The 15,518-nt window shown below is 37.2% G+C and overlaps 1 protein-coding gene across 1 annotated transcript in view; it reads left to right on the top strand.

Annotated features, from left to right (window-relative positions):
* The window catches only part of CFAP47 (cilia and flagella associated protein 47), a 471,409-nt gene that overhangs the window by 267,149 nt on the left and 188,742 nt on the right, over window positions 1–15,518 (top strand). Inside the window, 1 exon segment of the mRNA XM_070044670.1 lies at window positions 14,769–14,880. Within this exon segment, the coding sequence (XP_069900771.1) occupies window positions 14,769–14,880 (112 nt within the window).

The following is a 15,518-nucleotide window of genomic DNA, read 5'->3' as shown; positions in this document are numbered from 1 at the left end:
TTGGCTACACAAAAATTCACCAATTTTGATAAGTTTTTTTTTTAAAATGCACTCTGATATGACAGCTGTCACAATACAATCTAACAAAATTGTTTCTAATGAAGTTAAAGACAACTAAGCACTTACTAGAGCCATCTTATGGAAAAAAACAAATGAACCGTTTGGCCAGCCCAATATAATGGTTGGATAAGGAAGTCCCATGGGAGCAGAGTGGAGGCAAGCCTGACCTGCTGGGCCCTATCTGTATCAGTTATCTATGGCTGTGTAACAAGTTACCAAACATGGGGCTTAAAACAATCCGTGTTTATTATATCACATTTTCCACGGATCAGAGATCCAGACATGACCTAGATAGGTCCTCTGTTTTAGGTCTATCAAGTCTTCAATCAAGGGATTGGCCAGTGCTGGGTTCTCCTCAGAGGCTCAATTGAGGAAGGAGCTGCTTCTAAGCTCTCTCAACTTGTTGACAGAATTAATTTCCTGGCTCTGGGATCCGTACATCTTGCTTCTCTAAAGCCAGGGAAGGAGAGAGCCAGGGAGAGGAGAGGAGGCAGGGGAGGAAGGAGAGAGACAGAGACAGAGACAGAGTGAGAAAGAGAGAAAGAAAGAAGACAGGCTTAGAGGAAACGTTTTACGGCATTATTCCCTTCGAGAAAGATACTGCCATGTGTTGATTTGAGGAAGGAATTTATAACCCCCAGGAGATAGTTCCAAATGTATAAGTTATATGTCAATTATGTACTATATTGAATGCATGTTCAATGAAATAATGGTAACTGGAAAGAGGTATTATATTGACCTGTTTTCTGTAGGATTATTTACACCTGAAAAATAGTATAGCTTCTTAAACATGTAAAAAATAGTTTAATTTTACACTGAAAATTACCATTTAGGAAGAAAAAATGCTATTTTATAGTAATGCTAAATCTTGCTCTTCATTTCTTTTAAAAAAGTTTAGGATTTAACTGAATTCATCTATATCAAAATTTGTGAAAAATAATAGCTATAGGTTGACCAATAGTTAAATAAAATGTTTCACAATCCCTTTTTTATATCAATTCATTATATAGCCCTAGAAAAATGCTAGGGTTAATTCTCAATAGCATGGTAAGGAGTTTGATTTTATTCTTCGAATTTTTTTTTTTTTTCCCCACACCTCACAGCTTGCGGGATCTTAGTTCCCCAACAGGGATTGAACCCAGGCCCTCAGCAGTGAAAGCACCAAGTCCTAACCACTGGACCTCCAGTGAACTCCCATTATTCTTTTAATTAGACTATTCGAGTATTAATCTTTACTTCCATAAATTTTATCTAAATTAATCAAAATATAATTACACTTAACTTGGCATCTCAGTTTATTAAAACAGTCTTTTGATTACATATATTTTGTTCTTATCAGAAAAAATATTAAGAAAAACAATGATCATGAAATTATGTTGCCATCAATTGAGAAATAATGCCCCTAATCTAAAGTATTGCATTGAATTACAATTACTTAAGTGGGGAAACACATCTATTAATTTACACATTCAATTTTATTGCTAATTATATTGAAAAATGCAATTACACGCTTAAATAGATAATCAAACATCCAAGTCCACCTAGTTAGCTCCTTTTCTTATTGAATGTGTGATAACTGCCTTGCCATTAAGAACCACCTGTTGAAAACTGTAAAGTAATTAGGCCCCAATTTGATAGCTGTCCAAGTGTAAAACAGAAACGTTTCTACTAAAACTGCTATCAAGGGTCAGCCATTTGTTTCATTTTGGTTGTTCCTTTTGAACTTTCAAATAAAACGAAATGACGTTTGTAATAGCTGTTTGAAAGTAGAAACAGTTTTACAAAACTTCCATCAGTGTTCATAGAAATTCCTCAATTAGGGGATAATCTACAGAAGCCCTAAAAATTCATGCTCTTAAATGTAGAAATCCAAAAAGATTTCTGTTCATGTGTAGACAGGGGCAGATTGAATGGAGGAAGCTGGAGCAAAATCATGACCCAGTCCCTGAGGAAATGCACTTTCCTGGAGGAGGGGTTGACAGACACCCACAAAGAGCACACAAACACTGCACAGCACAAAGCCATGTACTGACACAACCCTGGGACTCTGTCTTCACAGTGGTGCCCGTGTGAACATCTGCTCTGTGTAGTCCTACGTTCCAAAGTCGGAAACCACCCAGCATTGCTGGGATCATCCTTATGAGAGAGGCAGGGGGATCAGGCAGGGATCCTTGATGTGGGGCCTGGGTTAAGAGTGGACTCCATCTGTAGCTACTTACTGTGGCCTGACCAGCCCTTTTCCATCAACACATGAGCCTTTTTATTGAACCACACCAGACTCCTTCTCCCCCCCAGTAGATTTATCTTCTAGTCCTACATTGTCCTTTTTCTGTCTACAGAATTTGGCCAAAACAAATAGAAACCAAAGTCCATATCTTGCTGACTTGAGTAAATGGGAGTCAGCATCCCTGAGCAACTTATGCAATGCAGATTGGTCCTGTTCCACACCAAGAGAGCTCCAGCCTTGCCAGGTCAAATCAAGAGTTGAGAGGGCGAGGGTGCCCACTGCCTGGTAGAAGACCCCACAAGGTCTTCTTGTTGATTTATGGTTTACAACAATTTAGTCTAAGGCCGTGCCATACCAGTTGTTAAATATATTGTATGGGGCTTTCCTGGTGGTGCAGTGGTTGAGAGTCCGCCTGCCGATGTGGGGGACATGGGTTCGTGCCGCGGTCCGGGAAGATCCCACATGACGTGGAGCGGCTGGGCCTGTGAGCCATGGCCGCTGAGCCTGCGCGTCCGGAGCCTGTGCTCCGCAAAGGGAGAGGCCACAACAGTGAGAGGCCCACGTACTGCAAAAAAGTAAATAAATAAAAATGTGTATATATATATATATAGATATATATAGATACATATAGTATGTCACTCTGTCCATCTCCCTTAGATTTGCGTAAATAAGTGGAACCCCTCGTGTGACTTCTTGCACTGTCACTCGTCTCATTCTCCCTCAGTCTCTCTGTCTCTGCTGATGCAGAGATTAAGCTGGCAGTCTCTGTTATGTATATTTGTAACTATTCTGCAATCAGTGTGCAACTTTTTCAATCATAATTTAAGGTGCAGACTTAAATAATACTGATTTTTGCGTAATTTTACAGGCTGTCAAGGTAAAAACCTTAAATTATATTATGCTAAAATCTTTGTATAATTTAACATTTAGGCAAACTAACTTCAGTTTCATGAAAGTTATTTTTATAGCTGGAGGGACCGAGTATTATTTGCGGGCGGTTTCTTTTATTTTCCATAATTTTTAACAGCAAGCCACATTTCATTCGCCCTTTGCTTTTCTTTCGATTTGTTACAACTGCATTTTTCTTTTTTCTATTGGTAACTACACTCCTTCCCACAGGCCATACCCCTGATTTGTTCCCTGGGAAACAGAGAGATGAAATCCCATCTGGCTCATAAACACTTTGAAACGTTTATTAACCACAGTATGCCTGCTGGCAATATGGTGGCAGGTTAGGTGAACTTTGAAGTTTTCACCAGTGTGGTGAATGTTCTCAAATATATGCATAGCTTGAGCCCCTCCACACTGCAAGGCCTTCTCCTGCTTCACCTACCTTCCTTACCCCTGTTACTGTGAAACCATCAGCATACAATAAGCACTGCAGCCTTTTTCAAGCAAACTATGAGAAGAAAATCTGAAAATGAGAATTTTGTACCCAATGGTAGTTATTTATTTTGGGGGGGTCTCCTCTGGGCTCCTTATCAATGATACAACCAATTAGTCTGTAGAGATTCCGCATATCTCTGGGGTACCAGTATATTAGCTCCAGCGGACTGCACTTCAAATGACATCTAAAATATGAGGAAACAGTAATTCCTATTTTCCCAAATCCATGTTAACTTTATGGACCCTCTCATCCTTTTGTTTTTATTGAGATATAATTGACAGATAACATTCTATAATTTTGAGGTGTACACCATGTTGGTTTGATACATTTCTGTATGGCAATATGATTACCACAGTCACGTTAGCTAATGCCTTTATCACATCACACAATTATTGTTTCTTTTTTGTGTTGAGAACAGCTAAGATCTAGTGTCTTAGCAACTTTGAAGTTTATAAAATACTAATTTTGACTATAATTACTGTGCTATGCATTAGATCTCTCGAACTTATTTATCTGATAGTTGCAGGTTTGGAACCCTCTCCTTCTTGAAGGAAACTGTAGAATATGGAGTATGGCTTATTGTAAGTTAAAATTTGACACCCTTATTGTAAGTTAAAATATGACACCCTCAAGCTATTTTCTTAGTAATTTCGTTTTATCATTCAGTTCACTCTGCCCAACACAGTTTAATTCACCAACTGTATAAAGCCAATTTTCTAGGTATGGAGAGAGTGAACACACAGAAAAGGCAAGAACACAACTCAAGGGACTTACATTCCAGTGGAGAAAACAAACTTGCACAAGGCTGGCCCAGCTCACACAGAAACTTTGTGTTAATTTGAAGTAGATGCTCCCTCCAGGTTTACAAAAAATGCTTGCTGAACATATGGCACATTCATAAGAATTAGAAAAATGCATTCCTTCCTTCAATGGATGCAACCTTATGCTGGGACGACCTTGCCCTCAACAAGATGCCCCTTGCAAGATATACTCTTTTCTTGTGTGCATGGTGTCCTGGAACATGTCCACTCATTTCTATAATATAGATTGTGACTATTTCTAGAATAGAGGGAAGAATGCATAGCAGAGGCAGGGATAATTGATTAATTGAGGTGTTTGGTTAAGAAGGGTGAGTAGAAATTTGCCAATAAACAGAGTTTGGGGAGAGAAGTGTGCTCAGGAGAAGATTCTAAGAACATTAGGTAAAAGAACTAAGCGTGAAATTTCATGAATACTTGAATTGCCAGTTCTGAGCATGGAATGTTGGAAATGACAGAAAATGGATTGGATGGGTAAGTCAGACTGATAATGAGGAGGGCAGTGAATTTTAAGTTGAATAACTTAATTTATTAATATTATTATTATTATTGAAAGCGGGAACCCAATAGAAGGTTTTGAGCATAGGTGTGATCTGATTTCGTTTTGTTTTAGAAAGCATCTCTGGAGCCAAAACAGAGAGTAAATTAAGAGTTGGAGACAGAAACTGGAGACCGAGAGACTGGCTAGGAGACTCCTGCAGTCTATTACACTATTCCACACACCTCCATTTTCTACTGCCCTCTGCTTTTCACTTACCAGCAGTCAAATAGAGAAAAGGATGTGAGAAGCAATGGGGGAAGAAGAGGTGATGATGTCGGATTTGGGGGAAAGAAGGGGACAAGAGAGAACTGTGAAGAATATTGTTATAAAGATCAATCTTAATGGCAGTTTCAGTGATGTTCACGCTTGAAGGGAAAGCAAATTTTCATTTATCAATACTTGCAGAGCAAATTGGTGGCAAAAAATTTGAATAGAAACTTCTGAAAAATATGGTGATAAAGGTAAAGAGAGATTGTTAATCTTATTGCCACAGTAGCTTCTAGAGTCTAGGCCCAGCTTCCTGTTTATTTGAGAGATGTTTTCCTACAATATACCATGTGTTTTTATCAATCAGTTCATATTTTATGCCATTTAAATATATGTTGCCTCCTCAAAATGTCTGTGGAATAATCTCTCGGGCATGCAATTAACACTGTGTTAAAACTATGTTTAAAAAGTTGAAATTTTTAGTGCAGGCATATAAATCTTTTCATATGCCTTCTTCTCACCCTCACTGAATCTTCAACCTCCATCATTCTATGAAAAGTAGTATTTTTTTTAACATCTTTATTGGAGTATAATTGCTTTACAATGGTGTGTTAGTTTCTGCTTTACAACAAAATGAATCAGTTATATATATACATATGTTCCCATATCTCTTCCCTCTTGCAACTCCCTCCCTCCCAACCTCCCTATCCCACCCCTCCAGGCGATCACAAAGCACCAAGCTGATCTCCCTGTGCTATGAGGCTGCTTCCCACTAGCTATCTACCTTACGTTTGGTAGTGTATATATGTCCATGCCTCTCTCTCGCTTTGTCACAGCTTACCCTTCCCCCTCCCCATATCCTCAAGTCCATTCTCTAGTAGGTCTGTGTCTTTATTCCCGTCTTACCCCTAGGTTCTTCATGACATTTTTTTTCTTAAATTCCATACATATGTGTTAGCATACGGTATTTGTCTCTCTCTTTCTGACTTACTTCACTCTGTATGACAGACTCTAGGGCTATCCACCTCATTACAAATAGCTCAATTTCATTTCTTTTTATGGCTGAGTAATATTCCATTGTATATATGTGCCACATCTTCTTTATCCATTCATCCAATGATGAACACTTAGGTTGTTTCCATCTCCTGGCTACTGCAAATAGAGCTGCAATGAACATTTTGGTACATGACTCTTTTTGAATTATGGTTTTCTCAGGGTATATGCCCAGTAGTGGGATTGCTGGGTCATATGGTAGTTCTATTTGTAGATTTTTAAGGAACCTCCATACTGTTCTCCACGGTGGCTGTATCACCAACGGTGCAAGAGTGTTCCCTTTTCTCCACACCCTCTCCAGCATTTATTGTTTCTAGATTTTTTGACGATGGCCATTCTGACTGGTGTGAGATGATATCTCATTGTAGTTTTGATTTGCATTTCTCTAATGATTAGTGATGTTGAGCATTCTTTCATGTGTTTGTTGGCCGTCTGTATATCTTCTTTGGAGAAATGTCTGTTTAGGTCTTCTGCCCATTTTTGGAGTGGGTCGTTTGCCTTTTGGTATTAAGCTGCATGAGGTGCTTATTAATTTTGGAGATTAATCCTTTGTCAGTTGCTTCATTTGCAAATATTTTCTCCCATTCTGAGGGTTGTCTTTTGGTCTTATTTATGGTTTCCTTTGCTGTGCAAAAGCCTTGAAGTTTCATTAGATCCCATTTGTTTATTTTTGTTTTTATTTCCATTTCTCTAGGAGGTGGGTCAAAAAGGATCCGGCTGTGATTTATGTCATAGAGGGTCCTGCCTATGTTTTCCTCTAAGAGTTTGATAGTTTCTGGCCTTACATTTAGGTCTTTAATCCATTTTGAGCTTATTTTTGTGTTTGGTGTTAGGGAGTGATCTAATCTCATACTTTCACATGTACCTGTCCAGTTTTCCCAGCACCGCTTATTGAAGAGGCTGTCCTTTCTCCACTGTACATTGCTGCCTCCTTTATCAAAGATAAGGTGACCATATGTGCGTGGGTTTATCTCTGGGCTTTCTATCCTGTTCCATTGATCTATCTTTCTGTTTTTGTGCCAGTACCATACTGTCTTGATTACTGTAGCCTTGTAGTATAGTCTGAAGTCAGGGAGCCTGATTCCTCCAGCTCCATTTTTCGTTCTCAAGATTGCTTTGGCTATTTGGGGTCTTTTGTGTTTCCATACAAATTGGGAAATTTTTTGTTCTAGTTCTGTTAAAAATGCCAGTGGTAGTTTGCTAGCAATTGCATTGAATCTGTAGATTGCTTTGGATAGTAGAGTCATTTTCACAATGTTGATTCTTCCAATCCAAGAACATGGTATATCTCTCCATCTATTTGTATCATCTTAAATTTCTTTCATCAGTGTTTTATAATTTTCTGCATACAGGTCTTTTGTGTCCTTAGGTAGGTTTATTCCTAGATATTTTATTCTTTTTGTTGCAATGGTAAATGGGAGTGTTTTCTTGATTTCACTTTCAGATTTTTCATCATTAGTGTATAGGAATGCCAGAGATTTCTGTGCATTAATTTTGTATCCTTTCACTTTACCAAATTCATTGATTAGCTGTAGCAGTTTTCTGGTAGCATCTTTAGGATTCTCTATGTATAGTATCATGTCATCTGCCAACAGGGACAGCTTTACTTCTTCTTTTCCGATTTGGAGTCCTTTTATTTCCTATTCTTCTCTGATTGCTGTGGCTAAAACTTCCAAAACTGTGTTGAATAAGAGTGGTGAGAGTGGGCAACCTTGTCTTGTTCCTGATCTTAGTGGAGAAATGCTTTCAGTTTTTCACCATTGAGGACGATGTTGGTTGTGGGTTTGTCATATATGGCCTTTATTATGTTGAGGAAAGTTCCCTCTATGCCTACTTTCTGCAGGGTTTTTATCATAAATGGGTGTTGAATTTTGTCGAAAGCTTTCTCTGCATCTGTTGAGATGATCATATGGTTTTTCTCCTTCAGTTTGTTAATACGGTGTATCACGTTTATTGATTTGCGTTTTTTTTTTTTTTTTTGCGGTATGCGGGGCCTCTCACTGTTGTGGCCTCTCCTGTTGCAGAGCGCAGGCTCCGGATGTGCAGGCTCAGCGGCCATGGCTCACGGGCCCAACCGCTCCGCGGCATGTGGGATCTTCCCGGACCGGGGCACGACCCCATGTCCCCTGCATCAACAGGCGGACTCTCAACCACTGCGCTACCAGTTAAGCCCTGATTTGCATATATTGAAGAATCCTTGCATGCCTGGAATAAACCCCACTTGATCATGGTGTATGATCCGTTTAATGTGCTGTTGGATTCTGTTTGCTAGTATTTTGTTGAGGATTTTTGCATCTATGTTCGTCAGTGATATTGGCCTGTAGTTTTCTTTCTTTGTGACATCCTTGTCTGGTTTTGGTATCAGGGTGATGGTGGCCTCGTAGAATGAGTTTGGGAGTGTTCCTCCCTCCGCTATATTTTGGAAGAGTTTGAGAAGGATAGCTGTTAGCTCTTCTCTAAATGTTTGATACAATTCACCTGTGAAGCCATCTGATCCTGGGCTTTGGTTTGTTGAAAGATTTTTAATCACAGTTTCAATTTCAGTGCTTGTGATTGGTCTGTTCATATTTTCTATTTCTTCCTGATTAAGTCTTGGCAGGTTGTGCATTTCTAAGAATTTGTCCATTTCTTCCAGGTTGTCCATCTTATTGGCATAGAGTTGCTTGTAGCAATCTCTCATGGTCTCTTGTATTTCCGCAGTGTCGGTTGTTACTTCTCCTTTTTCATTTCTAATTCTATTGATTTGAGTCTACTCTCTTTTTCTGCTGATGAGTCTGGCTAATGGTTTATCAATTTTGTTTATCTTCTCAAGGAACCAACTTTTAGTTTTATTGATCTTTGCTATCGTTTCCTTCATTTCTTTTCCATTTATTTCTGATCTGATCTTTATGATTTCTTTCCTTCTGCTGGCTTTGGGGTTTTTTTGTTCTTCTTTCTCTAATTGCTTTAGGTGCAAGGTTAGGTTGTTTATTCGAGATGTTTCCTGTTTCTTAAGGTAGGATTGTATTGCTATAAACTTCCCTCTTAGAACTGCTTTTGCTGCATCCCATAGATTTTGGGTCATTGTGTCTCCATTGTCATTTGTTTCTAGGTACTTTTTAATTTCCTCTTTGATTTCTTCAGTGATCACTTTGTTATTAAGTTGTGTATTGTTTAGCCTCCCTGTGTTTGTATTTTTTACAGATCTTTTCCTGTAATTGATATCTAGTCTCATAGCATTGTGGTCGGAAAAGATACTTGATACAATTTCGATTTTTTAAATTTACCAAGGCTTGATTTGTGACCCAAGATATGATCTATCCTGGAGAATGTTCCATGAGCACTAGAGAAAAATGTGTATTCTGTTGTTTTTGGATGGAATGTCCTATAAATATCAATTAAGTCCGTCTTGGTTAATGTATCACTTAAAGCTTGTGTTTCCTTATTTATTTTCATTTTGGATGATCTGTCCATTGGTGTAAGTGGGGTGTTAAAGTTGCATGAACTTTATTGTTTGAGGACTGCATTTAACTAGATACACAGGAAGAACAAAATATCTTTTGTGAGGCTTTCTTACAGTTGACAATGGGCATTGGCATCTTTCTGGAAAATATAAATTCAAGTAAACCTGCCGACTGTAAAATATGAAATTAAGAGCAGAAAGGAAATTTAATAGGTGACTCTTAGAATAGCTCACATTGACAAGTACCTATTATGCATCAGATAATAGGTACTGACGCATACTGTCAGTATCCTTGTCTCTGCCTCTAGACTTGAAATGAAAAGTGCATCTCCACTTTAAAAGAGTTCTTTATTGCATTTGTATTCTTTCCTGGTCTGATTTTCTTTCAAGAAAAGTGGAGGGAAATAATTAAGTGATACTACAAATGACTTCCCTAAATAATTTGCTGGAACAGGCATTATATTCAATTAAATTGTTTCTTTTTAATAAAAAAGAACTTTGAAAGTGAACAAGTTAGACATACTGTTTTGAGAAATGATAACATATTGTCTGTTTAAGATGTAGAGCTGAATTGAACAGAGTCTTAGTAACTGACATTTCAAGTGGTTAATCAATGGCTAGGAAGCTGTTTATAATTTACATTTTAGAAAAATATTCTGGAAAATAACAGTTTACTCCTTTTGTATTAAATCCTGTGAATTGGTATTCAGTTTTATGGAGTAGACAAGCTATATAGATCTGGTTTCATTCAGGTACACATTTAAAAAAATGCAATTATGGGCTTCCCTGGTGGCGCAGTGGTTGAGAATCTGCCTGCCAATGCAGGGGACGTGGGTTCGTGCCCCTGTCCAGGAAGATCCCCACGGTGTGGAATGACTGGGCCACTGAGCCGTGGCCTCTGAGCCTGCGCGTCCAGAGCCTGTGCTCTGCAACGGGAGAGGCCACAACAGTGTTAGGCCCGTGTACCGCAAAAAAAAAAAAAAAAAAAAAAAAAAGCAATTATTATAATTCTATACTCACCAAGTCTAATTTCTTACGAAGACTATGTCAACACAAATCATCAATTAACAATCTATAATAGGAAAGGAAAAGAGTTTTATTTGAGCTAAACTGTGGACTGTGGCCTGGGACACAGATTCAAGAGGCACTTGAATTGTGTTCTCCCATACTACAAAATGTGGGAGGCTAATATAGGCAAAAATCAAAAAGTTACATAAGTTGATTGTCAAGAATTAGGATTGGAGCTGGCAAGAAGTAAGGATCTTGTTAAGCAAGGATTGGTTTGGACTCTGAAGTGTTTTCACAGTTACAAGAGGAGACCTTGAGATCATAAGGTTGCATCTGGCAGCTGCTAGCAGGTATTGTTTTGAGAATGGCTAGCGGTGTCCTTAAGTTTGAAACAGTTCAGAAAGGTCAGTTTCTCAGTGATGCAGGAATGTGTCTGAAACTACATCTGCAATAGCCACCCGCATCCATTTTGAATGCCTGAACCACAATTACTCCAATGATTTTTATTCTTTTCTTTAGTGGTTAAGGCAGATGTAAAATTCGTGTTTCACAGGCCATAAGACAGGCTATTCTAGTTAGCATAAAGTTTGAGCCAAATCATATATAAGCCAGAATGATTTCCCCATACCTCAACATGTGAAAATGTCTTCTGTCAACTACACTTTGGGTAAAACAACTGATTTTTAGATAAAAATAAACATGAGAAAAAAATTAAAAGTAAAATATTAACATATTGTTTTCTCCAGTCTCTGGTGAACTGATACATTTGCACTCCAATTATCATTGAGAAAAAATTTTTTTGGCCGCACTGTGCAGCTTGCGGGATCTGAAAATTTTATAACGTTAGTATCGATCATTCAGTTGTATGTAGTAAAACACACACATACACAGTAAACACATTTCAGATTGCTAGCTTGCATTTATGTTTGAAAAGTACATGGCTGTTTAGTAAAAATTACTCCATGAAAATTATATATAACATACTATTTATTACTAGGAGTGCACAGATTTAAATGCTAAGCAATTTAAAACATTCAAAGTTTTCCATATTCCATTTTTCAGCAGGAACTAAAGATAATTGTGGATTGTAATTAATAAAATTATATTGAACATTATCGTGAAAGTAGAAGACAAAATCAATTTTATTATAAACAAATCTCATTTGGGGAGGGATAATGAAGCTGTAAATAAATTGTCCTCACAATCAGAAATTGTTCATTCTTATATTGTTTCCAGATTTTTACTTCACTTGTTATCAAAGATATTTATAACATTTTGGTATATTTTTATTATGTGATCAGTTTACTTTTATATCATTTATGTGTGTATTGCTTGTTCAAAGATATCTTTGGAATAGTCTCTCAAACATACAGTTGAGATTATTTTAAGACTGTGCAACAGTTCAAACTAGTTACAATCCCAGCTTCGAAGTTAGGTTTCCTTTTGCTTGCCTGGTAGTTAGTTGCATGCCTGTCACAAGCCCATTCTGGTACAAGATTATCCATTGTGTGGCTTAAACCTAAATTTGTCAGTCCATGTTTTCACTCATCCTCTCAAGTCTTGGCTCCACCCTAGATCTTTTTTTTGTTTTTTTCTTAACTTAATTTTTATTTTAAACCCTCAGGTGATTGACATGCACGTGAAATTTGGGAAGCCTGCTCTCACTCCATTTAAATGGATCTCTTAAGTGCCTGGTACGTGCCAGGCAAAGGGTTAGAGATTATTCTAAAGTTGTGTTTGAACAAGCAACGTATATGTAAATGATATAAAAGTAAACTAATCACATGATAAAAATATACCAAAAAATTGTAATATCTTAGATAACAAGTGAAATGGCAACAGTTGTTGCATGACCTCCTGTAGTCCTCACCACATCTTTACTATCATTCTACTTCTTAAAATATCAGCATTAAAAAAAAGGCTTTCAGACAGAGAAAGATAAATACTGTATGATATCACTTGTATGTGGAATCTAAAAAATACAACAAATGAATGAATATAACAAAAAGAAACAGACTTACAGATACAAAGAGCAAACTAGTGGTTACCAGTGGGAAGAGAGAAGGGGAAGGGGCAATATAGGGGTAGGCAATTAAGAGGCACAAACTACTATGTATAAAATAAATAAACTACAAGGATATATTGTACTACACAAGGACTAGAGCCAATATTTTATAATAATTATAAATGGAGTATAACCTTTAAAAATTGTGAATCACTGTGTTGTACACCTGAAACTTATATTAATATTGTAAAGCAAATATACCTCAATTTGAAAAAAGAAAAAGAAACAAAGAAAAGACTGTATTATGGAACATATAAAATACACAGAATTGTAGAAATAAAACTGTAGTATATCACCCCCTGTATCCTTTGCTCAGTTTCAACAGTGCATTGCCAAGCAAGTTTCATGAAGCAAATCTCAGTCATCACATCATTTTGTCCACAAATAATTCAGGAAGTGTCTCTACAACAAAAAGACTCTGGGTTTGTTTTTTGTTTTGTTTTATTTTTTTGACATAACCATGATACCATTACTACTAAAAATATCGTATTTTTTTAAATAGCATCAAAAATCAAGGCATTCTTCGTATTTCCCTGATTGTCTCATTATTGTTTTTATGTTTGTTTGTTTTTATCATTTCATTTTAAGTTTCTTTGTTTGAAATACAGGGGAGGAAAAATAATCTTCCCTCTACTCCTCTGAGTTCTTCTTGACTAAGACCCCTGTAATAAAAGACAGATTAACAAGAGAAAAACAGAAGTGTATTAACATGTATACCTCATATATACATGGGAGATACCCAAGGAAAAAGGAGTTAATTCCTTGATGTGGCTTAGAATTCAGGCTTAAATACCATCTTAATAAGGAAAGGGGAGGGAGGGATGTCAGCCACTTAGAGGAGAGTAAATGATTTTTAGGAAAAATGAATAGGCCCTTAGAAGAGTAGATGAAAGATATGATAGTTTGTGACAACGCTTGGTTGTGGTGTCAACTTCTAGTCTCTTCGTGTGACAAGCGTCAATACTCCCTAGTTGATGAAACTCTCAGGGAGGGGATTTACAACAATCGAGTTCCTTTTGGAGTATCTGTCTTAGGCAGATAAGGGAAGTTCATAGAAAGCTCTCCCTGTTTTTCAGGTGCCTACAGCTCAAAAGAATCAATATACCAAAGCAGCATATTTTGTTGTGGCACATCCTGAACTCCTACAGTCATGTTTTGGGATAGCATAGTCTGCTGCACTGAAGAATCAAGATCTAGATGATATTTATCCATTGTGATTGTATGATGTGTCTTTTGAGACTTTCTCCCTCTCATTTTTCATTTACTCTCTGGGTTCCTAACATAAAAGTGTTGTTCATCCCATTTTATAGAGGAAGAAACTGGAACTCAGAGATTCAGTAAACTTGCCTGAGGCTTATTAGTAGGTAGTAAGTGCCAGCGCCAGAATTAAAACCAGGCTTGTCCACCTCTGTTGGTCTTTCCCTATATCATGTTGTTGCCCTTGCATTGTTCCCACTTTTATTTTCATGCTGTTTAGTCTTTTGTACTTCTTGCCTAATCACTTATTCTAAAAGATCTTCAGACCCTCACATGCACATTTTGAAACCCCCCACTTTAAAATATAGACTCTTAGGGACTCAGACACCCTGCAAAAATGATGTCACTCCCTTCCAACAATAAATCACAAAATGAAGGAAACATTTTTCTCATTTGCTTGAATTCATTTGTTTTAAGCTAACAGTCTTCCAAGGATATTTGTACCTATAACGATCAACTGCTGTCAGTGCCGCCCTGAGACCTTCTCAATCCATCTCTGTTCTAGTTGCGTGCAAAGTTTCCCTCATACTATGGTAGGGCTGTATTTCATCCTTACCTTTCTCCACCCATTTAGGGCCTATGTTGCTTAGTAATGCACAATACATGTTTTTATAGTACAAAGATTTTTCTCATAGTTGAAAGATTTATCCTAATCTTTTTCTGAACTTTTAAAATTTAATATTATTGTGTGGTTGTGTTTTAGATTGGAGAATTAATATATGCTTTGGAAGGAAGAGGTATGATCCCCTTGCCTTCCAGATTCTTTCCAATGGATTCTTCAACTCCGCTTGACCATAGCAGTTCTCCAGAAGAAGGTAGAGTATCTGTGCATTTTATTTCATTTCTAATGTTGAAGGATGGTACCATTCCTCATGTAGTCACCTAAGCACCCTCACAGCGCATTTTTCCAATATATGATTACATTTCTGAAGGCTCCCTTTTAACTTTATTATGTCAGCATACATGGAATAGAGTACCATTTTAACAATTAAGAAAATGTCGATGGTGATTCTTTTTTAAATCTTTATTTCTTTTAGTCTTCAGGTAAATATTATAATTTGGCATTCAAAATATTTACTCAGCAAAATTTTCCATTTTCCAAGTAACTTGGAAATAACTACAATGTCAAATTCTATATACTATAATATAACCTGTACTTCTACCCAGTGTCCTAGTTTAAAGTGTAAGGTTATTACTGAAAGAAAATGGCAGTTCTTGCCCGTCCTTGAGAGGTGTCTTTCTTTACGTTTCTTTCTGTTCCTCCTACCTTCTAACCACTGATAGGAGCACAATGGCCACTGAATTTTTTAGCAAGTTGATGATGTTTCTACGAAAGAACCACTTGACTAGAACTCTTTGTAGAGAAAAATATCTTTCATTCCTGAAGACTTACTCTTAAATTACTGAATTAGGACTACTAGAGATGTGTTGCCTGTTTCTTTCTACTCTGGTT

This window comes from Globicephala melas, chromosome X (genome assembly GCF_963455315.2).
Source record: "Globicephala melas chromosome X, mGloMel1.2, whole genome shotgun sequence".
NCBI lineage: Eukaryota > Metazoa > Chordata > Mammalia > Artiodactyla > Delphinidae > Globicephala > Globicephala melas.
This window is presented reverse-complemented; position numbering and strand designations above follow the sequence as displayed.